Source organism: Triturus cristatus, chromosome 11, assembly GCF_964204655.1.
Source record: "Triturus cristatus chromosome 11, aTriCri1.1, whole genome shotgun sequence".
NCBI lineage: Eukaryota > Metazoa > Chordata > Amphibia > Caudata > Salamandridae > Triturus > Triturus cristatus.
Genome location: NC_140594.1, coordinates 162,408,265 through 162,435,619, shown reverse-complemented (window position 1 = coordinate 162,435,619; position 27,355 = coordinate 162,408,265). Strand labels below are relative to the sequence as shown.

Genomic DNA, 27,355 nt, shown 5'->3' with positions numbered 1-27,355 from the left:
GCTAGCACCTCCCCAAGCAGGAAACCTATTGTCCAGGCCTCCCTGGCTGGGATCACTCCCAGCAGCAGGAGGTCAGACTTGTGTCTGTGGCAGCAGCATCCATTTTGTGATGCTGAGGCTTTGGTTAGAGATAAACAGCAAAGTAGGATTTTAACATGTCTCTCCCTCTAGAAGGGAGGAATAATATCCTCATCACCAGAAATGGTATGGGGGTATTATTCCAAAGTGTTAGACACCTTACACGACATGTTTTGATAAAGCCAAACCATAGTTACCATAACCGTTTAAGATTATAAGGTACTTTAAGAGTATATGGTAGGCTATATCATAGAACAGCTATAAGGACATGGTTCCGAAAGCTGCAGACAGGCTCAGCTCATGCTAGAGCACCATCTCACATGTTACCAAGCACTCTGCCTCCAGGATTGTTAAGGCCTGCCATAGGAGTGACTGATAGGTACACATGTGTCTATATATAAGGGCAGATATAGGCATACTATATCTAAGCAAGGGGTGATTACACGACCTTGCCCCAGCTGAGTGATCAGCCAGTTGTGTCTGATTGGAAGGCCCGACCAGGGGTGGCATAATACATGCTGCAGCCCCTGGGAGGCCTAGGGTACACCTATGCCCTGGGTACCTAGGGTACACTATACAGGGTCCAATAAGGTGATCCTTACCAATTGGGTATGTACCTAGGGTACATGGAGTCCATTTTACAGAGAGAGCAGACAGCCTGAGACCCTGAATGGCAGGATCTCAGGCCAACTAAGTCGAAAAACCAGCTAGACACTAGGCAAAAAGTTGGGGGTAACCATAGTCAGATATCCACCTTCCTACAAGTCTCACCTGATTTCTATAATGCTATTTGAATATGCACTCTTTCCCCAGCTCTGGCCGCTTTTCTTTTCTGTAGTAGGGACACCTCTGTTGCGGTTCCTGCTGCTCTTGGACTTTTCCCGTCAAGCCAGGCTCCTCTGTCCCCGTTCTCCCTCAATAAATGTTACTGATGTCCCCGAGGACTCTGTGGCACTGTGGGTGACCCCAGTCTCAACCTGCAGTTATGCGATCCACTGGGGCCTTAGGCGAAGCTTATCATCTGTCTTGTTTCCATTAACTAGGCCCGAGGGAATGTCTTGTGTCCCATTGCAGACTAAAGTGGCACCCAGCAGCAGGTGGTGCATGCATCTTCTATTTAACCTGCGTAGGTCCTATGAGTAATTTTTCACCCACAAAGCTCTACTCAGCAAATCCAAGATGGCGGCACCGCTCTAGGGAGTTTTCTGTCCCCTCAAGTCAGCGAAAGCAGTATTTTCACCATGTCCCGAACTTTCTGCCGTTATTCGACGAGTCTCTGGTTGTTCCCAGGCTGTGCGGTGGCCACCGACAACAATATAGCTTTAAATGACATAAAGGAACCATTTAGCACTCAGTCTTTTACTGTGGGTCAAGTTGTGTGCAACTCGACCCATAGTACTGTCTTTGGGCCTCTAATGATTTGTTTCCAGGTATTTAAAACGTTTGCCTCAGTTCCATATCTTTCAAAGTAGTACATGATTCTGGTGCCACTAAAGTCGGCATACGTTTTAAAACTCCTCAGGCATTCTCCTCCATTACAGAACACTGCAATATAAACCTACATCAAGAACATAGATGCTGCCGGTCTCAGGGCTTTTTGAGCCAGTGATGGAAAGATTTCAGAACCACTTGACTTGAAAGACCTGTCTTTTCTAAGTCATTGTGGCTTCTGTCAAAAATGAGTTCCAAGCAAGCAGCCTTTTCAGCACCACCAAAGAAGGACAACTGTATGACAGTCAGCAAGTCTGTGGATCTTGTCATGGTCTTTGGATGAAACTCTCTTCATGTTAGGCTTCACTGCACTTAAGCCTGACGTGCCACAGAAAATCATGTCTGCCGTTCTCAGACTCCTCTATGTGCGGCTCATATGCAGAGACGAATTACATACAATAAAAGGTGACACAGACACTCTAAGGGCAGTAGGCCACAGAGAAAGTTCTTGTTCTCTTTACCGACAAACGTTAAAGATATTCTCATCAAGTTCATCAACCTTACTACTAACCAGATTTCGAGCAACTACAAGGACATTAAGACCAGCAAAGATCTCCTTTCACACGGAATATTGTCAAAGGAAGAGATCAGCAGTGCACTTCTGTTGCAGGTGAAGCACAGCAAAGTGCCAGGCAATAGTCTTCTCCTCTCCACACTCTTCCTGTTACCCACATTAGTATAGGGTTGATCACAATATATTGAAGAATAGCAAAGCATCACAAATGACCACGTTCTCTATTGTGAAGAATATCTACACTTTCAGGCTCAAATCTTTTAATCTAGCAGTAAGATTGGTGATAACCACCTGTCAGCAATTAGAAAACCTCTCTTAAAGTCTTTTGGGAGAAAAAGAGCCGTAGTTACGGTCACGACTATACACAAGAAAAATGGCATATACTTTCTTAATGAAGAAAGAAATGTCCTTGGTGCAGAGCAAACATTTTCGTTTTACAATGCCAACAATCAGTCTGAAATTTGCCCTGAGGGAGTTCTCAAAATAGCTTTTCATCTCCCAAAGAATAGAATTTACATATTTGACTACCTGGATGATTGGCTTCTGAAAGCCAGTTAAAAAAAGCGGGTACTTAGATTTTTCCAAACGGCTCATGTTATGGACAGGATTTGGATTCATGTCATGACAAGTCCAAATCGATGCCAGTGCAAAAGATACAGTATCTGTGTGTCATCTTCGCTTCAAACATTAAAAGAAAATTCCTCAAAGGAGAGACTATTATGCATTCTGATGAAATAAAAAATGCAAACCTTCCACGTGCACACACAACCAAGCAAATCTCTCTCTGGGGCTCTTGAAATCGTCCATAGACATAGTTGTAACAGCAAGGCTACACATCCGGTTTCTTCAAGAATACCTGGAGGACTGATTAAGTCTGCATTGCCGTTTCTTGTCCAGCAGAAGGAGTGCAATCTAATAAAAGGGGTGTCATTCCAACACTAGACTATTGTCATGGATTCTCCGCTCCTCAGTAGGGGAGCACACTTTGCAGACTTAAGTCAGTGTGATCTTAAAATAAGATGTGGTGTCACATAAACATGCAAAACCTTAGAGCTTTCCATCTAGCTCTGAAGTTGTTCTTCCTTCACTGAGAAACATGGCAGGTGCTGATCCTAATAACAGTGTTTTATCTCAGCAAACACAGAGATATCAGGGCAAGGATCAGCAGTCCTTAATGCAATGCTTCTGCCAGGCTATCAGAACCAACAAGCAGACACATGGGGCAGATGCATTTAATAAAATATCCAATACGTCATCAATGATGATGAAGTGAATCAAATATTCATATGGTGGAGTTCTTCTCAAATTGGCTTTTTGCAAAGGCCAAATACACATAATGCCAAAACTTGCCATTGAGGTAGTAAGAGCGGGGCAATTATTTTTTGATAGACTTGTCCTAAACATTTATATCTGCTTTTCCTCTGATCCCTTCTAATCTGTAGGTTATCAAACTGAAGCAAGCCATACCAGAATGATTCTCATAGTTCCACAACTTCGCGTCAATGGTTGTTCATAAACCTTCACCTGCTGCAAGAACAAAACATTTAGAACCAGAGGCAAAATTTGGCACAGCAACCTACAACCTTTAAAATATGTCATCAAGAATTTCTTGATAGGTCTTAAAGTATATCATGTACTACTTTGGAGCTAAGCACAGTTGTAGCTTGTTTGATGGGGGACTCTGTTTGACCGTGCATAAATCCACTCTGCTACATTTTGAATGGAAAGTAGCTTTTCTGAGGGCTATTACATCGGGTTGCAGTCAGCGAAATTAAGGCCTTATGTAATCACAATCCTTGTGTCATTTTTCATAATTGTAACGTGGTTCTCACAACCCATCCTTTGTTTTTCCTGCAAGTGTTCTAGGACTTCCAGAGTCACCGGGTTTTCTCTCTACCAGTACTCTTTGTTAATCGATCTTTTGTAGCAGTGGTGTCATTGTGCACTCTAGATGCGAAGAGGGCATGGAGACTATATTTAGATAAAGCAAAGTATTTAATATATATCAAGATGGATAGTATCATGCATATCAATGTGATACCAGAAACACTTAAGTCACTTCAGGGGCTACGTAGAGCACACTCAACTAGAGGAAAGGTAGTCACTGCAGCCATACTTAGAAATGTGCCAGTTATAGATATGTAGTGCAGCAGCTTGAAGCTGAGTACACGCCTTTATAAAGCACTAATGGCTAGATTCTGATTCCATGATTGACATACAGGCTTAGTTCTCTTCCAGGTGCATTTTTTTATGTTGGATATTTGATACCTGGTTTAAGGTGTGAGCTTGATCTTTTATTCCTAGCAAAGATCTTTTGGCAGAGAAGAAAAAGTTACTACATTTTGCACATTGTCTTAAGAATCTATTCAGAATTGGATGAGCAACCTCCCTTTTCCGCCGAGTATTAAGGTATATTGAAGGTATGGCAATGTAATTTTACTTTATAGGTCCCTCTCAAGTCAAGTCAACAATCTTTATTCGATCTTAGCAAACCGATCCTAAAAGATACAAAATTACATAAAACCGTTTTAAAAACAATAGTCGAATCATACATTTAGAAGGTTGCATACTTAAAAGATTTTTTTTAAAAAAAAGAACAATTTGTGTTTTTGGTGCATTATGTAAACCGGGACCAGAATCAAAATTGCATGTAGTGAGGGGGTCCCTATCAAAAAAAAAAAAAACTCCAGCCAGCATTTTTCTAAGTTAAAATGTGATTAGAAAAGGAAAATTGTTGAGCATTGTGTAAAAAAAAAAAAAAAAAAAAAATACATTTATCAATCAAAAAGGAGGCAAACCAACTAGAGTCCATGTGCAAATAGAAATCAATATCCGTGTTCTTCCCTAAAACCAGATTTTCCCACACATAATATATTTGTTAGAAAACAGCCACCTACATAGCATGTATCAGAATCTTGTAACTGATGTAAGAAATTCAGGGCCCCTCTGCAATTGCTAAACTTGTTTCTCCTTAACAGGGGCAATAAATATGTCCTGGTGAGCGATAGATAAAACTTGCAGAAGAATACGAAGTGCAAAAGAGTCTGCGGGGACTGCTCATCACATGGGCAAATACAGATGTCGGAAGGGGAAAATTGCCCTTGCAGAAAACATAGTAACCACCTGATGGACCCTAATCTAAACTGGGTAAATAATGTTCATTCCCATGTGTTCTGTACGAGAAGCATACAGCGAACAAACCCCGCACACATCTGGAGGAGGCAGCGTTCTCTAACAGTTGGCTTCATTACTTCCATGCCCTCCCTTTGGGCCTGTCTGTGCTTTAGGAAACAATCCTTGACCCAATCTTTATCCTTCTTGGTGATATTCTCTGGCTTTTCAAATAGATGTGGGCAACTTAAAGCAAGGGTACTCTCTCTCATTTATTTTAGCCATGGAATTTTTAAGCCAAGGCACCACAGGAGAGGCAGTCTCGAATAATTGCCCAGTTAAATTCAGCCTCCTTGTTCAACAATATCGAATACCAGAATAACAGAGGAGCAAGGTTAATTAAATCTTCCACATATTCCAGACCTAGTTCTAAATGTATTGCAAAGTGTAAGCTGTATGGAGGAACCCCAAACGGACATTTGCAAAATCTATTTTCCTCCATTTTAATGGTACTTACGTCTCTGCACTCCCATACCCCTATGCCATATGTAAGAGAGGGAAAGCACTTTCTTTTGTATATTTCTAAAATGGGTGCAACTGGTTTTTTGCCTATAGATGCAGCAAGTGAGAACATAGCTCCTACTGCATGCAAGAATGCTCTTCTATCCTGTTTCTGACACAGGGGGACCAATTGCAGACCTCGTCAAACACCAGTCCAAAATATGTGAACTTACCCTTTCTATCAACCTTCCCTCTATCGGGTTATGGTGTTCTTAGGGCCACAAACCAAAGTGTGCCTTTGTGAGAAATGCGTCTCTAAGTCCAGCCCTTTCATGAACATCACAAAACTAAACCTCAGCTTCTTGAGGCCATTTGCCGTCCTAGCCAGGAGCACCATAGAGTAATGCAGGCATAATTTTACTATCCACCCTCTGCACATCCACCCTAGCAGTCTCCAAGGTCCTTTCGAGATCGTTTATATATAGGAGTAATAATATTGAGCCAAGGACACAGTCTTGGCGGACTCTGCGGTTAACTTTAAAGGAGGACATGCATTGACCTTGGTCCCCATATTTAACAGAACTTATGAGATCCCAATGTAGGTGTCTCACGAGGTTAATCAAATCCATGTCGAGGCCCATAGAGACCAATATGTCCCATAGTTTGGATCTATTATGCCACCGAAGGCAGTCGACAGATCAGTTAAATGCCATCTGGATAGAACTGCTCTTTGCATATTTATGTGTTGCCATAAGGCGATGTACATTTAATCACTTCCTGAACCTTTATTGAACTGGAGACAAAATCTTACTTTCAGATAGCCAGAAAAGGAGACGATCCAGAACAACTCTCCCGATTACTTTAGTAGTAGAAGCGAGATAGGGTGGTAACATTTTTAATCGTAAGTATTTCCCTTCTTAAGGATGGGTACAACTGTAGACTTGTGCCAGGAGGATGGGACTCCTGCCTTACAAGCAGAATTAATAACATTTGTGATAATGGGGGACCAGAACTTAGGATCTTCTTCAAAAATGTTCCTAAGGATCCAGTCTGGCCTAGAGGCCTTCTTGTGAGGACTATTATGGATGGCTTTGGTCACCTCCTCTATGGAGAAAGCTATGTTCAAAGGTAGAGGGCAATCAGCACCAGCCCCCTTTCTGGATTTGGGACATTGTATAAGTAAATACCACAGAAATGATCTATCCAGGCTTCGGGAGTATTGTGGATCCTAACTTTATCGGGTGAGGGCATTGGAGAAAGGCCAGCATGTACAGCGTTCCAGGAGGTCTAGAAATCTTTATTCTAGCAAGCAAATACGAGAGCTTTCCACTTCTTATCTTTGAGGGCCGTTCTCCTCTTTCTGAGTGCCAAAGTATAGGCTTTTCTGCATGCCGAGATTGCTCCCTGGTCCCTAGGAGTCTGCTTCAGGGTCTTACACAAAGTATTATTGGCCATTCTGCACTCGCTGTCGAACCAAGACTTATCGTGGGCTGTACGATTCCTTGAGGGCCTAGGTAACATATCTTATGCACAAGGTGAGTTCAGTAAAGCTACTTACTACTGCATTGGGGCCTGCCGCTTCCGAGGCACAGCATCTCACCAGGTCATCGCACCTGCTGACAACCTGCACCATTAGTATCTTTGGCAACAGAATGCCACACCAACCTACGTCTTCTATGTTCAACAACTGGCAACTCCCTCTAATAGACTGCATGACTTTGGTAGGTATTGTAAGTTGGGGAGCTAGTGGGCTGTGGTAACTAAAAACAGAGGGGAGAAGCCACCCCAATCAATGGGTGCAAATCTTTGCGAAATAAAAGATTATTGAACCACTACCCCCCCCCCCCCCCCCCCCCCCCCCAATATATGTTGATGTGGCTAATAATGATGTAATGGGGACTGCACGTTTCAGGTCGTTGTACATATGAATATATTTCTGATATCGCCCCCTAGCGTCCATGTCGTCATACCCAACTTCTTCTGAGATGGCGGTCAAAGCTTAAAGATGAGAGGCAGTATTGTGTGTTCTGATTTGCCTAAAAGACAACCAATAAAAATTCTTGAAAATTAAAGATGAGAGAGGCAGAAACGGCCTATCTTGGCATTAAGTCACCAGCCAAAACGAGATTAAAAGGTCTTTCTGCATGTAATTCCTTATCGGCTAGTGTAACTTTCATAGTAAAGAACCCTTGAAAGATCTGGTTTCCCCTGGTTTGAAAATCATTATAATAAGAATTTACCATGGTGATCCCAAATGTATTTCACCACCTTAGATCAAAAGCCAGAACCACATGCACTTCAGATAGTATAGGCGCGAGATTTTACTACATCTACTTTAGGCCAGGCTGATAAGCCCCCTTTTGCACAACCCGCTGGAGATGGAGATGCAGAAAGATCATAGCACAAAAGGACATGTCGTTCACCACCCAGTTTTCCTGCAAAAATACAATATCCTAGGCATTGATTAAAGTGTGCCATTCCTCGATGTGGAGTTTAGCAGTCAAGTCCGCAATATTCCAGCTGAGGAATTCTAAATTAACACTACCATCACCAGGGGAACTACCATCACCCCCCCTCCCCCCCCCTTTTTTGGCTACAAAGATCGACTGAATAGTAGGTCGCTCAAGACATTTCCCAAAATGTGGATCTTGGTTAGCAAAAGAAGAAGAAGAATCAGGTGGGCCCCCACAGGTTCTGATACTTGAACTTCTGCAGTATACGTTGTACCACAGTTACTTCTCATACAACAACGAATACTATCTCCAACTCGTTGGAACATCAATGGGAAATTGTGCTGCTCCCAGCTACGCCAACCTGTTCATGCACCGGATGGAACTAGATCACATCTTGAGTCACAACAAATGGATCAACAACATTCTCACCCTATGGAGGTACATAGATGACATTTTCCTCATTTGGATTGGCCAACCTGATGAAATTTTGGAATTTCTGAAACACATAAACTCTTTGGATGATCATATAAAGTTCACTCATTCCATCAGTCCTCAAAGTTTGCCATTCCTGGACGTCCAGGTTACATTACTCAACAACAAACTGACAACTAATCTATTCGTCAAAGCCACGGACAGGAACAATGCTTTAATGTTCACCAGTTGTCATCCGACACCACTCAAAACTCATTTGCCATATTCTCAGCTTCTAAGGGCTAAAAGAATCTGCTCAGAATCAGAAGCCTATGTAAGTTCTGAAGAAAAAATACTACATAAGTACAGAGACAGAAAATATCCCGAGGTCACATTACAAGCAGCAAAAACCCGAGTGGCCACCAAAACTCGGGCAGAACTTCTAAGAACCAACATCAAATTAACTGACGAACAGAGACCAGTTTTCGTCTCTAAATACTCAACCAGAAGCAAGGCCATTAAAAACATCATCCTCAAGAGTTGGGATATGATTCGCTTTGAACCAGACTTTCATGGCATTTTCAACACCAGACCACTCTTTGCATACCAGAGAGCTAAAAACTTAAAGAACATTCTTGAGACCGAACCTATTGATACTTCCACCAACTACTGCGGCACCATACCGTGCCACAATTGCAGTCATTGTCACAACATAATTCCGGGCAATATCTTCAACCATCCATCGTCAGGAAAAGCCATCAAATTGAGAACCAACGCCACTTGTGATTCTATGAACTTAGTGTATCTACTCAAATGTCCCTGCGGACTGCCTTATGTAGGCAAAACCGAACGAAAGATTAAAGTTCGCTTAACCGAACACAAAAGCACTATCAGGAACAGATCAACTAAAGCACCATTAGCTGCTCACTTCACCACACACCAGCACAACGTGAGCCAACTGAAGTTCCTTGTTTTGGAGGTTGTCCCACTGAAAGCAGGCGTAGATAACAAGAAACTACTACTCCAAAGGGAAACAGTGTGGATCAAGAGACTGGATGCCTGCCAGCCTAAGGGGCTTAATGACAGACTGGAATATAGTTGTTTCTTATAGATAATCGTTTTCCCAACCCATATACATTCATTTGTTTTCTGTCTGAAACCACATGCTTACATTGTGTTTTTCCACGTTCTCACCTTCCCTACTCTCCCCTCTTCTTCTGTTTAAGTGGTTTCTCACTGCAATTTTTCGCTTCGTTTTCGTCTGACTTTGTACACTCTATTTTCCCCCTGTCTATAATCTCTCTGGTAGAATTTTCCCTACCTTTTTTATTTTTTCTTATTCTTTCTTAAACTTCTGGTCTTTGTTATTTACTCCAGCTGTTTTTCCACCTTTTTTTGTTTCACTTACTATTCACTTATACCTTCTGTCTATTTTTCATCCATTCACCGTTATATCAGCAAGGCTACTACTGTGTATGTATACCACCCAGAGCCCATTTTAAGATGGCCGCCACTTTCGAGTATTAGTGTCGTGTAAGCTCACGTAAATTTTCGGCTTTTATCCTCACCCGAAACGTTGGATTAATGTTTCACAACACTTTCCCGTGTACTTTATGATGTTTCTAACTTGATTGAGTATTTACAGATACGACATTTCCACCCACCCACACTTTCGTGAGTCTGTCTTTTACTCTCACGGTAGTTTATTTCCTTCCGCATCACCCTCGTTTGTTCACCAACCTTTGGCAACACGGCGCTTGGCGCGTTGCGACTCTGACCCATCGGTAAGCGTTTTTCCTCCTCACCCTTACTCGTATGGCTATTTCTTTCACTGGTACTTCGCTAAAACTCCACCATTTGAAGTTCCAGTTTCCGATTGTCACCAACTTTACACGCACGCAACGGTTCTCGGATCTATCGGGTGCTTTCCGGTTTTTTTCATCTATGACACGGTGATTTCTCTTTAACTCCCGACAACACGATATGGTCGACACTGGCTCATTTTTCGCTTCTTTTCCTTCCTTTTTTTCAGTCGTCAATTTAGACATGCATGTTTTCATTTCACCCACATAGAACGTTGTATTTATCTGTGGTTGCGAGCTCCCCTTCCTGATATCGATTTATTTACTTGCAGATTCTTCGCTATCCCCTGACGAAGGGCTCCGCCCGAAATGCATAGGGATAATGCATAGATCCATGGATGTTGTTTAAATCGTTTTCCTTAATGCTTCGTTTCACAAAGGAGTTACTATGAAGATTTAATATGTGACCCACTAAATAAACGACCTTTCAAGCATGATTACCTCGATTACACGTGTTTGAACTATACGAAACGTACTGATGTAATTAGAATTTAGGAGTTTTTTCTCCAACCGGAGTGCCCCTGGAAACTGTGTAAGTCCCCCTTGCACTCCTTCGTCTGTCCCCCACAGGTTAGAACACACACAGGAAAAAAGTATTGGTGGCCGAAGGCAAGGACAGTATTTTCCCCACCAACAACCTCCAGCATGGGGAAACTGATCGGGGGAGACAGCAAAAGCCATTGCAAGACTTTCAACATGCCCAGAAGTACACCATAATTTAGAAACAGGGAGGGTGATCACACGACATGGGGATAAAGGTTTGTGCCTAGATTATGATTCCAGGATTTGAATACAGGCATAGTTCTCTCCCAGGTGCATTTCTTTATGGTCGATATCTGATGCCTGCTTTAACTTCTGAAAAAAGAAAGAAACAATGAACAGGAGTACACCCGTTTTCCCAGCAGAGACCGGGCAAAGTTTTTAACACAACAACAATGTCTCAACTGGATATCATTTAAAATAGCAAGTCTAAACGCAGTGATGTCAATCACAAAGGGAAGGGGAAAAGAAATAGAGACCACAGGACAAATTAGAAAAAGGTATATATTGTAGGTAGTTAACAGCACTACGGTACAATCAAAGTACAAATGACCAAAATAACACAAGTGAGCACTGGGCGTGCTAGTGATAGTGAACGGCGCAGTGACACAATGGGTGAAGACAGCGTGAACGGCGAAAAAAACAATTATAATGACAATGTGGTCAAAGAAAATAATTATATACAGTCTGGTTTGAACAAATTTTAAAAGACCACAGAGAAGCCAAAGTTCTTTGCTGAGGATTGTCGACGGCGTTTCAGCCTGATATAATTTCAGGCCATCATCAGGACAATGGTCATAGTTTAACGTATGCTGTATGGACAAAGGAAAGGTAGAGTATTTAAAAATTCTCAGAGAGAAAAGGAGTGAAAGTGACCCAAAAGAGAAAGAAGGAGAAAGGTACCTGGGCGTAATATAGATAAGTGTAGAGAATCCAAAAGAGGTGGAATGTACGCAGGCATAAATCAGCGCCAGATCTAGGAAGAAGGGGGAGGAGGGGATGTGGTCAAAGAAAATAATTATATACAGTCTGGTTTGAACAAATTTTAAAAGACCACAGAGAAGCCAAAGTTCTTTGCTGAGGATTGTCGACGGCGTTTCAGCCTGATATAATTTCAGGCCATCATCAGGACAATGGTCATAGTTTAACGTATGCTGTATGGACAAAGGAAAGGTAGAGTATTTAAAAATTCTCAGAGAGAAAAGGAGTGAAAGTGACCCAAAAGAGAAAGAAGGAGAAAGGTACCTGGGCGTAATATAGATAAGTGTAGAGAATCCAAAAGAGGTGGAATGTACGCAGGCATAAATCAGCGCCAGATCTAGGAAGAAGAGGGAGGAGGGGACGCGGTTATTAAGCCAATAATTGTACCATGTAATAAATTAAGGGAGGGAGGAAGAACTCGTAATTACCAAAGATTAAAGCAGTCGATGGTCTGCGTCAAAAAGTACTGTAGCCAGGAACAATGGATCTCCTGGGGCCAGGCATAGGAGTCAAATCTGTGCATGAAAAACGGAGGTTAGGGAAGTGGAGGGTAATTGCAAAGCGAAGGCGAATTGCAAAGCGAAGGCGAATATATCCTAAACTGTCGGGTCTTACCTCGTAAGGATTTTGTAGCAATGGGTCCACGAGTGATGAAATCGATGGACGGTATCAAGCCTGGGAGGTCAAATTAGGCTGTGGCCGGGAGCAATGGATGTCCTGGAGCCCGGCATGGAAGTCAAATCTGAGCGTAAAAAGGGGGGAGCAGGGTTTTAGGGGGGTGGATTGCAAACCGGAGGGGAAAGGTCCTAAACTATCGGGTCTTACCTCGTAAAGGAAGGTCCAGGGGTAATTAAATCGATGGACGGGAACAAATCCTAAGGAGTGGAAACGGGCGAATAAAGCGTCCGTGCTGATCGCGGTGTGCGTATAGAAAACACCATAAGAAGCAAGGTGCAACAAGTCACGTGATCGGGTCAGTGAAGGAAAGAGAAGACTAGACCTGTAACCGGCAAAGGGCAGAAGGTGCCCCTGGGGGAACAGTTGAGGTGGGAAGGAAGGGAAAAGGAACAATGATCGTATCTGCAAGTCAGCGGTTCGAGGCTGGTATTAGCCGTATTTGACACACAAATTTTATATAAATTTTTAAATTTTACATTGATATTAATCACATCAAAGTTTTACATAAATTTTACACTGATATTAATCGCATTGAAAAAATTATTTATATTTCAACAAACAATAAAGGATGATCAACAAATAAAACTCCAGAAAGGGGCTGGTGGGGGTTGGGGTGGGGGTGGGGTGTGTTGTGGGGGTGGGGGAGGGGAGGAGGTTAGGTCGGCAGATGGTTGAAAAAGGGGGGGGGGAAGGGGGAGGGAGGGGAGGGAGGGGAGGAGGAGGGGGGGGAGGGGGAGGGGGGAGGAGGGGATCGTGGGGGGGGGGTGTGGGGGGGTAGAAAAGGGAAGGGACAAAAAAACCCAAAAGGGAGATTGTTAAGACACAACATTAATTGACATTAAATAATTAACATCAAATATGAATAAGGACATACGAAACAATTATATTTGTACAATGATTTGACATAATAAATTTACAAAATTGTGGAGACGGCATGTCCCTAGTATATTGGGCATTACTCTATACATTGTGAGAGAAAGGGAAAAAAATCAAATAAAGTACAATGGACAGACTAGTCCCTGATATGTATCTGAATAGAGTCAGCATTACTACCAGTGATAATAAGTCACAAATTGATTTAATAATTGGTAACATATACCAATTATAGGAGGGAAAGAAAGGGGGGGGGGGCAGAGCGGGGGGGGGGAGGGAAAGAAAAGGGGGGGAGGGGCAGAGCGGGGGGGGGGGCGGTGTTTTATGGGGGAGAGAGAGGAGGAAAGGGGAGAGGACTGACGGGTTATTCAGGGACCAGTGGGGCACTCATTGTGAATTACATCGCAAGGCACTCAAGGGAAAAGGTAGCAAAGTTTAGGCTGTATTACTGACTGTATTCCATTCGTCCAAAGTGTTCAATCCATGATTGACTGAGTCACAGCGTGCGATCCATCGACATTCGCACTTATTCAGCAAAAGTTGGAGATTACCCCCTCGCAGTGGGAGTGCTGGGCGATCAATTACTTGCCAAAACAAATCAGTTTCCGAGTGATTTTTGTCCTTATAATGTACAACAAGGGGTGCAGTTTCTACATTGCATCTTATGCGGCTTTGATGTTGAAAAATCCGTTGTTTTACCATCTGTGTTGTTTGACCGATGTAAAAAAGGTTACACGGACAACGGATGGCATAGATAACATTGTTTGTACGACAATTGGAAAAGGTTTTCAGTTGGTATGTTCGGTCTGGTGTGACAAAATCCTTGGTGTTATGCGTGAGGTTACAGGCAGCACAAGTTTGGCATTTGTAATGGCCTACAACCGGAGGGAGGCCCCAGAGGGAGGTCACAGATTGAGTATTCTTTTCTTTTGTGGGCCATGTAATGGCATGAACCAATTTATCTGACAAATTAATACCCCTTTTATATGAAAAAAGTGGAGGTTCTTTAAATTCGGCATGAGTCCGAAGAATCAACCAGTTTCTTTTTATCACTTTGCTAATCAAATTGCTTGAAGGGCTAAAGTGAGAGACAAAGGGGATGCGTAAATTGGTTTTTTTCACAGAAGGGGTAAGAAGGATCTCCCAGTAGTTTAGGACCTTTCCCCTCCGGTTTGCAATCCACCCCCCTAAAACCCTGCTCCCCCCTTTTTACGCTCAGATTTGACTTCCATGCCGGGCTCCAGGACATCCATTGCTCCCGGCCACAGCCTAATTTGACCTCCCAGGCTTGATACCGTCCATCGATTTCATCACTCGTGGACCCATTGCTACAAAATCCTTACGAGGTAAGACCCGACAGTTTAGGATATATTCGCCTTCGCTTTGCAATTCGCCTTCGTTTTGCAATTACCCTCCACTTCCCTAACCTCCGTTTTTCATGCACAGATTTGACTCCTATGCCTGGCCCCAGGAGATCCATTGTTCCTGGCTACAGTACTTTTTGACGCAGACCATCGACTGCTTTAATCTTTGGTAATTACGAGTTCTTCCTCCCTCCCTTAATTTATTACATGGTACAATTATTGGCTTAATAACCGCGTCCCCTCCTCCCTCTTCTTCCTAGATCTGGCGCTGATTTATGCCTGCGTACATTCCACCTCTTTTGGATTCTCTACACTTATCTATATTACGCCCAGGTACCTTTCTCCTTCTTTCTCTTTTGGGTCACTTTCACTCCTTTTCTCTCTGAGAATTTTTAAATACTCTACCTTTCCTTTGTCCATACAGCATACGTTAAACTATGACCATTGTCCTGATGATGGCCTGAAATTATATCAGGCTGAAACGCCGTCGACAATCCTCAGCAAAGAACTTTGGCTTCTCTGTGGTCTTTTAAAATTTGTTCAAACCAGACTGTATATAATTATTTTCTTTGACCACATTGTCATTATAATTGTTTTTTTCGCCGTTCACGCTGTCTTCACCCATTGTGTCACTGCGCCGTTCACTATCACTAGCACGCCCAGTGCTCACTTGTGTTATTTTGGTCATTTGTACTTTGATTGTACCGTAGTGCTGTTAACTACCTACAATATATACCTTTTTCTAATTTGTCCTGTGGTCTCTATTTCTTTTCCCCTTCCCTTTGTGATTGACATCACTGCGTTTAGACTTGCTATTTTAAATGATATCCTGCTTTAACTTCTGAGCTTTCTATTTTATTCTTAGCAACGATCTTTTGGCAGAGAAAAAAAAAGTTACTTAATTTTGGTTAAGTGTCATAAGAATCTATTCTGAATTGATGAACAACCTCCCTCTTCCGCTGAGCATTAAGGAAATTGAATTTATGGAAATGTAATTTTACTTTATAGGTCACTCTCTCTGTAGAGAGCTTCAGGATGAATCTAGTTCAAGTATGGGCGACTGTGCCTTCTGGGCTAGCTAAGTTAGTTTGTGGTCTTAAAGGCTCAATTCACTTTTTCCTTTGTAAGGAGCTTGAATGTGGTTTATACTTATTGTAAGAAATTGGGTTACTGGTTGAGGGGGGTAAAACCCTACTCAAGCAGCAACCACAATCCTCCTGAGGGTGAGGCACAAGCTGACCACAAATTAACCTGTGCTCAACCTCTGTGCTATTGGGTTCAAGCTATCCTGGCTGATGAGGGGTGAAACCCCAAAACCGGTCCCAGGATGCTTGTTACTGGTCCAGGGAGGACCTGGCTTGGCAGTTCGGGCTGGACTGTTCCCATGATGCACAGGGCCAAGACTGATTTGCATATAGCCAGGTCTAAACTGGGGTGGCATGGTGAGCAAAAGAATGATGGATTTAACCCAGATCTCTTGACTGGGGGATGAATGTTTTGATTTGTTCTGCATTCCATCCATCAACTTTGTGTCCTTTGCTTTCTCGCCCTAAGTGCGCCGGGTATGCCCAGACGTGGGTCCCGGGCTCACTGTGCACTGGTTTCAAGCTATCTTGGCTGAGGGGTGAAACCCCGAAACTGGTCCTAGGATGCTTGTTTCCGGTACAGGGAGGACCTGGCTTGGCAGTTCGGGCTGGACTGTTCCCATGAGGCACAGGGTCAAGACTGATTTGCATATGGCCAGGTCTAAACTGGGGTGGTATGGTGAGCAAAAGAATGATGGATTTAACCCGGATCTCTTGACTGGGGGTGAATGTTTTGATTTGTTCAGTATTCCGTCCATCAACTGTGTGTCTTTTGTCTTTGGCACAGAGCAGGCTTAACACCTCTGTGGCAATGTTTAAAGTATTTGTGCAGCACTTCAACAGTAATATAGTGAAGACACACCACAAATGGAACCCAAACCAGGTCTAATAAATAAAATAACACTAATAGAACCAGAGATATGCAAGTTAAATATTGAGTGAAAATAGCACCAAAAAGCACAAAGTGAGGGGCGTGTCCAAGATGGCGGCAGTGTAGGACGCCTATCTCGGAGCAGCCTGGTGCAGAGCAGTCTGGCGGCGTGCGGAGGCCTCTGGCTCTGAGCACCCCGGACGACACGGGATGTGCCTGCTCTAGCAGCCTGGCTTCCGGTCACTTGTTGAGCGGCGGTCGGCTGGCTGCTCCTCGGGACCTTTACCAGTGGCGGTGTGTGGCCCTGCCCTGTGCCGGCGGGGGTACCGCAGTGAACTTGTTGCGTATGAGGACGGGGGCTGCTTACTGGTCATTAAGGCGCATGAGTGCAAGCGAGAGGGTGCTTGGACTGGGAAGCGGTGATGGCCAGAGGTAGCGGCCTCGCCTCCCCGCCTCTACATATCTTCTCCAACTGTGGTTGTACCATTGGCTGTCTTGGCCCGCAACGCTCGGGCGGATAAGGTGCCAAGGCCCCATCGGCACTTGCACTACTCTCCCGGGGGAACTTGGATCAGGGCCAACGTCCTTGGCCTGCTTCGGTCCACCTCAAGCGGACCGGCCCGTCCTATTTCAGTGAGCAAAGGTACCCCGGGGGATGGGGGTGGCTGCGGGAACTAAAGCCCTCCCCCTCATTCACCAGTGAACCTGGGGGACTAGGAACATCGGGGTGTGGTGGGGTTGACCCTGGGGACCTCCACCGACCTCCCCCTAGGACATACGTCCAGATTCTGAGGTGAGGGCACTGGATTGCAGCCTTCTGTGTCCCACTGACAGTGGACCGGCCCGCTCCTACAGACTTTGCGAACTGGCCGTGCCTTGATCTTAGGCACCGCCTCTCCTCGTTGTTGGATGTATGCTTAGGGACTGTGACTGCCCGGCTGGGGGCCTACTGCTACGCCACCCTGAGTAAGGCTATCTGACGATATTTAAAAGGAGTAGCACATAGGTGTGGTGTGCTATTCAACGCATGGTTGGCGAGTCAGTCCCTGGCCCGGATGTCTGCCCACCGGCAATCAAAGAAAGACTCCACAGTAAAAAAAACATGTTTGCCCGATCAAGAACAAAAAGGGCGGATATACCACAAGAGGCTGAGGAGCAAGGGATGTTCATGAACAAGGCTTTAGTGGGGATGATGGTGGCAGGAAAGAGTCCCCAATCACTAAAGCATTTATTGAGCAGCTGTTTAGCTCCCATTGCAATGACTTCGCAGAGCTCAAGCGAGCTATTACGTCGGACATCAAAGGAATCAGATAAGATGTCGTCGTCATTGATCAAAGATTGACGTTGGTGGAGCAAAACCAGGATGCCCGGGAGGAGGAACTGGAGGGACACCGCCGGGAGCTACTGGGAATACAGGACCAGAAAGCAGAGTTGCGCTATCAGGTCGAAGATCTGGGAAATAGGTCCAGACGCTCCAACAAATGTATTGAGGGCGTGCCGTCGCGGGCCGTCTTGGGTGACTTGGAGGGGTTCGTGATCCATCTCTTCAAACATGTGAAACCCTCCCTACGAGACCTGGAGATCATCCTGGACTGCACATATCAAGCTGGGAAACCACCCCATTACTATAGGCAGAAAGAAGACCTAATGACCGCGGAGAGAGATTTGAAAACCATCGAATTTGAGGGCTTTAGGGTTTGGCTTTATCAGGGCCTATCCCCGTCCACTCTGCAGTGCCGTAGGGGCCCTCAAGCCACTAACTGACTTCTAGCCCGGGAAACTCAATACAAATGAGGCTATCCCTTTCGCCTGCAGTCCGTATGGAAGGAGGAAGTTCGGATATTTCGTACTTTGGATGACACCCGCAACCTGCCAGACGTTTCGGACTTTCCACAATCTTTCAAATCACTGGCTCGAGAGCCCCCGGCTGAGGGTCGGAGAGTGAGGCGTTCTTGCAGGCGGAGATGGAAAACTCTGAATAAGCCTACCGAAGCTGACCGCTGTGAGGAGCGCTTGCGTCTACTCCACCAACTACAGCGGGAAGGGAATCTTGTGCCTTCCAGTGACGGCCATTGAGCTCCTCTGGGTGCCTGGTTCCTACTAGCCTACTGGTCCTCTCATCAAACTCCTGGATGGCGACTTCAGGGACAGTCCAGATTAATGCCCTGAACACCCCGGCTAGATGGTCCTCTCCGTCTGAGCTTTGCCGGGCTGATCAGCATGGACATGGACCCCTAACCTGATGCTTCAATGGCTCCCTGGTGGGAGATGTTTGTCTTATTGATTCTATTGTGTTATTCCTTGGTCTCTAATTTCCATTCCGCTCTTTCTCTCCCCTCATATTGCCCAACCCAGTTATTTAACACGGGGAGTGGGTGGAATAGCATGGCACCTGGATGAGTGGATAATGCTGTGCATAAGCTCTGATCATGGTATCCCCGCTTAGCCTCAATGTCAGAGGTCTTAACTCCCCAAAGAAGCGGATAGCAGTTCTCTCATTCCTCAAGGACGCAAAGTGCGATATTTGCATGCTGCAAGAAACCCATTTGCTTCAACAAGAGTGGCGACGGTTGCGCTCTCGCTGGTTTGACCGAAAGTGTTTTTCGTTGGGGTCTGCCAAGAAAGCTGGGGTAGCCATTTTGTTTGCCACACACTTTGCAGGGAAGGTGGAGGGTGTCTTTATGGACATCCAGGCCGACTGTTAGTGCTGCATGTACAAATACAGGTCACCTGGTACACGATTGCCACTGTCTACTCCCCCAATGACAAACAGGAAACCTTTTTTAGGACCATCTTGGGCCGACTGATTTCCACCCCAGATAGGGAGATGGTGGTGAGGACGACCTAAATGTTGTAATCGACGTACAGAGGGGAAGATCCATTTTCACAGAGAGCCAAGACAGAGGACTCACTCCTGTTACTAGATGCTGGCTGGACGAAGCAGGGCTAACTGACATTTGGCGCCACACACTCCCTACGGAAGTAGACTACACATTCTTCTCAGCCGCTCATCAAACATACACAAGCATTGATTACTTCCTTACAACCTCAGGGATAACGAGGAACACAATGGCTGCGAACATAGGGGTAGCTGCCCTTTCCGGTCACTCCCCCATTAGTCTGCGCTTCCGCTCCAGTACGCAGCCGACAATACCTCGTCGCTGGCGCCTTAATACAAAACTTCTCACATATGACGAAGTACGAATGGCCACCTCAGGAGCATTTACCTCCTTCCTGGAGATCAATGATACCCCTGAGATTAATATAGCCACGCTGTGGGGGACCCTAAAGGTGGTTCTTCAGGGCCACTTTATTAGAATTGCGACGGGCTATAACAGGGAGAGGCGGGATAAGTGCTGCCGCCTAGAAGCCCAGATTAATGAGCTGGAGACCGGGCATGCCCGGTCAGGAGCTGTGGTGGTCCCAGCGCCAACTGACAGCTCCCCGAAATCAGCTACACGCCGTAGACATGGGTAGGGCAGAATAAGGTCTGCTGCGGCAGTAGGGGCATTAAGGCGAGATGTATGTTGGCACACCACCTCTAGGCGCAGGTCGCAGAACGGCAGATATCTGAAATACAAGGGGCGGATGGTTCCATCTGCAATACAGATGAAGACATTGCAAATGCCTTTGGAGTGTGTTATAGGGCCTTTTACATGGCTGAACCCTTACAGGATAAAGACATGGTGACATACCTTGCCCAGGTTTACCCCCCAAATGTAGAAGCACCAGTGTACACTGCCCTGAAAACAGACATTACAATACAGGAGACACTCACTGCTATACACAAACTGCAACCCCACAAAGCGCCAGGTCCCGACAGTAATGGAGGGGAATTTTACAAAACATTCGCCTCCCATCTGGCCATGATTCTCATGCGCTTATTCAACTCCATTGATAAACAAGGAGTTCTGCCAGACTCAATGCGATTTGCCACCATCGCAGTGATTCCCAAGCAAGGCAAAGACCCCAAAAGCTGCGTCTCCTGTCGTCGGATCTCCCTGTTAAACGTGGATGCAAAGAGTTTTACCAGCGTACCAGGCCGGGTTCATCCCGGAGCGGGGATGCAGCGACAACACGAAGAGGCTCTATCATTTATTGGACAAAACGCAGCACATCCGGATCCCAACACTCGCACTGACGATCGATGCAGAGAAAGCCTTTGATCGAGTGCATTGGCCTTATCTATACCGGATGCTGGAACACGTGTGCCTTGCACCCCGATTCGGCAGCTGGGTGCAATCTTGTTACACATCCCCCCAAGCTAGCATCTGTGTCAATGGTGTGCAGTCACCCACTTTTCCAATAGGGCGAGGGACCAGACAGGGCTGTCCCTTGTCTCCTCTCCTTTTTGCGCTCTTCATGGAGCCACTGGCGAAACGATTGAGGGACAATGTGGGGGTGACTGGGATCCAGATGGGGGAATCACAAGATCATGTTGTATGCAGACGATGTGCTCCTGACTCTCATGGATCCATCTAGCTCTCTGGCGGCCACCTTGACAGAGCTATCGGAGTTTGAGCGGGCCTCAGGCTTTAAAATCAACCCACAGAAATCTTTGATCCTGGACCTGACCCTCCAGGAGCACAGCTTCGCAACCAGTTTCTGTTTCAATGGGTTTCCATATCTAGGACTACAGATATTTCCCAAGCTCCAGGCCACTACTGAGCATAATTACGGTAACCTGCTCGCTATGACCAGATCGAACCTCACTAAATGGAAGCCACAAGGCCTTACATGGCTGGGACGGATGGCGGGTGTTAAATAGGGATTTTATCTGGGAGGGTAAACGGGCAAGAATGTCATGAGCACGGGCCTTTCTCACACTGCTGCGGGAGGGCTGGGGATTCCGAACCTCTGCAAATACTACCAAGCGGCCCAGCTGCGATATGATAGAATGGCCCCGCCCACTCACAGGAAAACACTGGTGTTTCATAGATCAAGCCATTGCGGGTACACACATATGGAAAATACCATGCATGGCTACCTAAACCGCATAGGCCAGTGGGTGTTTACATCTCCCCAGTCACGAGATCGACGATCGGAGTCTGGGACAGGGTACAGCGGAAACATGACCTCTCCACTCCGATATCGTCACAGACACCGCTGATAGGCAATCCGGACTTCCCCCAGGCAGCCACAGGATCAGGATTCAGGGTGTGGCCGGGGGCCAATTGTAAGTGGGTGGGAGACCTCTTTGACGCAGATTGCCTCATGGATTTCGCAACATTACAGACATGCTACATCCCTCCCAGACACGGCGAGATGGCAATATCTGGCAGTGGCACACTAGGTGACTCACCAGTGGATCCACCCACACGCCAGTAGACCCTTTTTGCCCTTTGAGAAGTGGATCCTTACACGGCGCAAAGATAATAAACTGCGCTCTGGCTAGATGGGCTAGAGCTAGATGGGAGAGTGAGTGCGAGACCCGCTTTTCAGATAAAGAGTGGAATGACATTTTATATTGAGCACGAACATCCACCCTCAACACCACTAGTAAGGAAATGCTCCTCAAAAAAGCGCACTACTGGTACGTCAGAGTTGCCACGTGGCACCCTAGGGGGGGATGGGTTGTGTTTGCCGCAATGCAGCCAACACGGAACACTCACACACCTCCTATGGCAGTGCCCCAGGATAGAATCATTTTGGTCGGGGGGGTTTTGGACACCGTCAACACAATGTTCAGTATAGACATACCCAAATTTCCAGGCTACGTACTGCTTGGATTGCCTAAACCTCCCACCTACCCATTGAAATGGCCTAGAGGCAAAGATATCACTCTTACACCGGGTGCAGCGAAGCAACTTCTTCTAGCTGGATGGGGGACTGACAAGATACCCACACACCAAGACTGGCTACATTAAGTATGGGACATATTGGGAATGGCGAAACTGGCAGCCACAGCTACACAACCACTCCCCCGGTTCGACAAGATGTGGCAACCTGGTCTACAGTACTTGCCGGACAAATTCTGAGAGTCATCTTGCCCCCAATATCTATGAATCTTGCGACTGACAGCCACCGAACACACCGCACAACATTAAACTGCAACCACCTTTGCAGGACGCCTTTGCACTAGAGGGGCAGCACGCCTTTCCTCCCCCATAGCCTCTCTCCTCCTCCTCTCTTACTATCTGTCTATAGCTTCTGTTCCCCTTACCTGGTTTGCTACCTACTATGCAAGCTTCCTTTTGCATATACCACCGGCCAAGAGTTGTAGGTGGCTTATGCTGTATTGTTGTTGTACCATATAAAGTCAATAAAAAGATTTAAACCTAAGAAGCACAAAGTGGCAACTGTGGATATCTGGTTGCGCTGGACCGGGACAAAGTCCCATGTTCAGGCCGACCGCAGTGGAATGTGGGCCGTGTACAGGGACCCAGTTATGTCTGCTGAACAAGAGTACTTTAAAATCCTGGTTGCGTAGCATCGTGAGGTCCTGCGCTGAGGATGCGTCACGCAGCCAAGGACATACAACTGTTCAGAGGAGCTGTGTAGTTGCAATTCTCAGTTTGGTGTCCGGGATGCATTACGCAGTCGAGGCAATGTCATGGTCAGTTCAGAGGGTTGTGAGGCTGCGATGTGAGAACCTGCATCATTGTCGAGGTTGCCATCGGCTAAAGTTTTGCAATGCGAGGGCCTATGTCTGGGAGACTTTACACAGGCTACCGTTTAGATCCTGGCTGCAAGGTCGCTGTGGAGTCCTTTGCGTCGGGGAAAAAAAAAAATTGCTGCTTGGGTTTGCACTGCAAAGCAGAGGAAATGCGTCAGTTCTGCTGGATCCACAGATGGGATGGCTGAGCACATTCAGGCCCACTTCCAAGTGTCCAGGATTGGGGTGACCCCACTTGGCAAGGTAGGCCTCTCAGATGGCAGAGTTCAGGTTCTGGGTTCATGGTTATTGGAGCCTTATGCCCCTGAGGTTCTAGGCAGGAGGCCAGGCAACTAGACCTTGGATTTACTTTAGGGTCCTGGGTTCAACAAGTGCAGGTCCAGTCCTTCTCACCCAGGTAAGAGGGCATCAGGCAGCCGTTGTTTCAAAGCAGCAGTCCAGCGGAATGGTAGTTCTTTCAGAAGCACAGCAGTCGTTCTTCCTGGCAGAACATCCACAGGTCCACAAGTGGACTGAAGAGTTGGTGTTTGGGGTCCAATATTTATAACTGTGCCTTCCTCTGAAGTCAAGAGAAGCTTCTAGAGGTTTCCCTTTGAAGTCCCCATGCATCCTGCCTTCCATGTCCTGGCTCCAAACTAACTACAGGAGTATGCAGACCTTTGTGTGGAAGCAGGAAACAGCCTATTCAAGTGTAAATAGGGCTGTTCCCAGCTCCACCCTCCCATCTTGCCAGTGAGGGTCCATCCAGCACAACTAAGCTCTCTATTGTGTGTGGCTGTCTAAGAGGAATACATAAAGCCCAACTGCCAACTACACCTGGTCATGTGAACCAGAGACAGCTGCATGCACTAAATGGCTAAGGCAGGAAAATGCCAACTTTCTAAAAGTGGTATTTTCAAAGTTGTAATTTTAAAAACCAACTCCATCATGAGTGAGGATCTTTCATTACATTTCCAAGGACACCAAACATGAACTACAGACCTGCTCCCATTTGGAAATTATCACTTATTAAATGTAATAAGGTAACTCCAATGTTAGTCTTTGAGATAGGTAGGTTTGCAGTAGTGAAAACTAAGTTAAGAGTTTTACACTACCATAACACGTAAAACTAAAAAGTACATGTCCAACCTTTTAAATACATTGCACCCTGCCCTCTGTGCTGTCCAGGTCTTCCCCTTGGGGGTGACTTAAATGTATTAAATCGGCCTGGCAAAAGGTTTATTATGCCAAGTCGACATGGCAGTTTAAAAAAAGCACACACGGGCTGCAATGGCAGACCTGAGACATGTTTAAAGTGCTACTTGAGTGGGTGACGCAATCAGTACTGCAGTCCCAGTAGTTGCATTTAATTTAGAGGCCAGGGGCACAAGTAGTGCCACTTTAATAGGGACTTACAAGTAAATTGAATATGCCAGTTGGATATAAGCCAATTCTACCAGGATAGCACAAGCCCTTTAGCACTGGTTAGCAGTGGTAAAGTGCGCAGAGTCCTAAAGTCAGCAAAAACGAAGTCAGCAAAGCTGACGGCAAAAGCTGGGAAAGGCCACACCAAGGATGCTAGGTTTAACATTTATCAAGGCATTTTGATTACATTTTATTCCGTTAACACAAAAACAGCTTAAATTTAGACCAATTGTAAACTATTCTCAATACTTAAGCTAGTTAGAGTTGCTTTGTGTTTTTTATTTTGTACTCTACATAGGTTAGTTGTAACATTGTGAAAGAGGGATTTTTCCAAAAGAAAATCTCTTGAAAAAAGTGTTTCAGGACCTAGCATTAAGGTAGAGTTATTCAATATTCTTGAATTCTTTAAAGATTTGTTTGACAGAAGCCCAGGATTAGAAGTAAGTAACTTTAATTGGGAAGTTACTTTCTCTTTCCCTTTGTTTTGAAAATGTTTTAAAGTGAGCCATATAAAATAGAAATTTTGAAGACTATTCAAATATTAAAGTACATTAAAATAGAGCTATTTTACTCATTATATTTCCTGTTTCCTTACACATAAGAACTTCACATGTAAATTGTTAGTTTTGGCTTGATTGATAACTTAATATTGCAGGTCATCTCAGTCTAATTATATTACATAAGAAGATTGGTAATTGAAACTATGAACTGGCAGTTACGAGAGGTTAAACTTGTACATGAATTGTTATATACATCTTTTAGTCTAGTGGTTGTCGGTGGGCACAGTTATTCATGTTACATCGTATGCAAGACTACAACACTTTGAAAGTATCAATTTGACTTTTGCCCCTTCTTCTCTGTTAAATCCGGTCCATGGCATGACAAATATCTGCAGAAAAGGATCCTTGTACTCTAACAGTTCTGTTCACTAACTGTAATAAGGCATAGCATTCTCACACATTCAGTATTTTACTCCAGAAATATTGATTCCCTAACACATTGGGTTAAAGAAACATTACATTCATTTATGAATAGTGTGACAGGATCCATTTCTTCTATTTTTTGTGTTTCAGTGGAAAACTGGTATCCCCAAAATGGAAGAATTTCAAAGGCTTAAAACTTCAGTGGCGAGACAAGATCCGTTTGAATAATGCTATCTGGAGGGCTTGGTATATGCAATGTGAGTATTGTTAGAATTCCACTGTAGTGGTATATTTATTGCTACATGCTTAAAGTCCTTCTCTGAGTTACGATTATGAATGCCAATTGTGATATGTCAAGTCCTATTTTGCAATTTAAACCACTAGGAATTTGAAAGTATGTTTGTTTTTTACGTAGTAGTTAATTTTGTAAGTCTTAATGTTCTCTACACACTGGCTTCTGAAATTCATAGATCACGTAATCTCCAGTATGAAAACATAATCAGTATTCAGATATTGAATATCCCTACCCATATTGTAGATCCCATAAAAAGAAACCTCTTTGGGGCCCATCAGTCCTCAGATAAACAGCAAGACGGCATATCTGCACTTTGTGACCCAAAATATTTTTGTCATTCCCTTCCCAAAAAGGTTTAGTGGCACATGATTTTTCCTTCAAATTGAACCCAAATTGCTCTAGATATAGTTGAAAAAGCTAGATCCTAAATTGTGGCCTGGAGACCGTGGACACCATGACTCTGCCCATTGGAACGATAATCATGATGTGCTGCCATACTTAGATGTGTTTCACTGACTTCTCAGGAGATTGCAAGGCACCCCTCATGGTCATGCTCTTGGCAGCATGCGCATATTTGATAAGAAAGAAACTCCTTCTTAGAACGCTTCAAAACAGCAGAGGTATCGCTTACTTGCTTGCTTGCCTTATCTTCCTCAGAATGAGAGACTCGTCAATAGCATGGAAAGTTTTTGACTACTTTAGGGCACAAACCTCACAGCAGTGACAACCTTCGCAGCCACTCCAAACAGGTCGAAGGGTCCTTTTGGGGTCAGAGGTGGATCCTGGGGATCACATTCACCAATGGTAGCAGCAAATCAATGCGTGTAACAAGAGGGAGAGAGAGGACTAGTTAGCTAGTCCGAGTCCCTGAGGGTTTATATGTGATTAAACAAAGAGGACTAGCTTAAGTTGACCAAAGTGTTACAGTACTCAAATTAGTTCTGTCACGGGCACCTTGTTGGTGTATTCATGAAGCCCTCACCCACCAACCTAGTTGGTGGCATGCTTCATCATCGGGCCCACCCAGTGATACCTAGTATGTCCCGGGTGTGCTACGACGCCTGATTACAGCGGAGCTGGTATATTGCTGAGAGTGCAGTGAGGTTGGGTGAGTTGTGATTTAAAACGGCTTGGTGGTGGTCCCAGTACCCGAGGGTAAATTAAATTTTAATTACTGGGCCGTCACCAGCGGTTAAAAGTAAGGCTACAGGACGCGTGAGGGTGGCGAGTTACTGCCCCCTGCGTCCTTCAGATGGTCGACATGTTTCAGCCAGTGCCTTAGAGTGTTCTGGCTTTCTTCAGGA

At 45.0% G+C, this 27,355-nt stretch overlaps 1 protein-coding gene across 1 annotated transcript in view; it reads left to right on the top strand.

The window, feature by feature from the left end:
* The window catches only part of MLXIP (MLX interacting protein), a 2,063,149-nt gene that overhangs the window by 291,662 nt on the left and 1,744,132 nt on the right, over nucleotides 1-27,355 (top strand). The window contains exon 2 of the mRNA XM_085634535.1: nucleotides 25,907-26,013. Within this exon, the coding sequence (XP_085490661.1) occupies nucleotides 25,907-26,013 (107 nt within the window). The remainder of the gene's footprint in view (nucleotides 1-25,906; nucleotides 26,014-27,355) is intronic.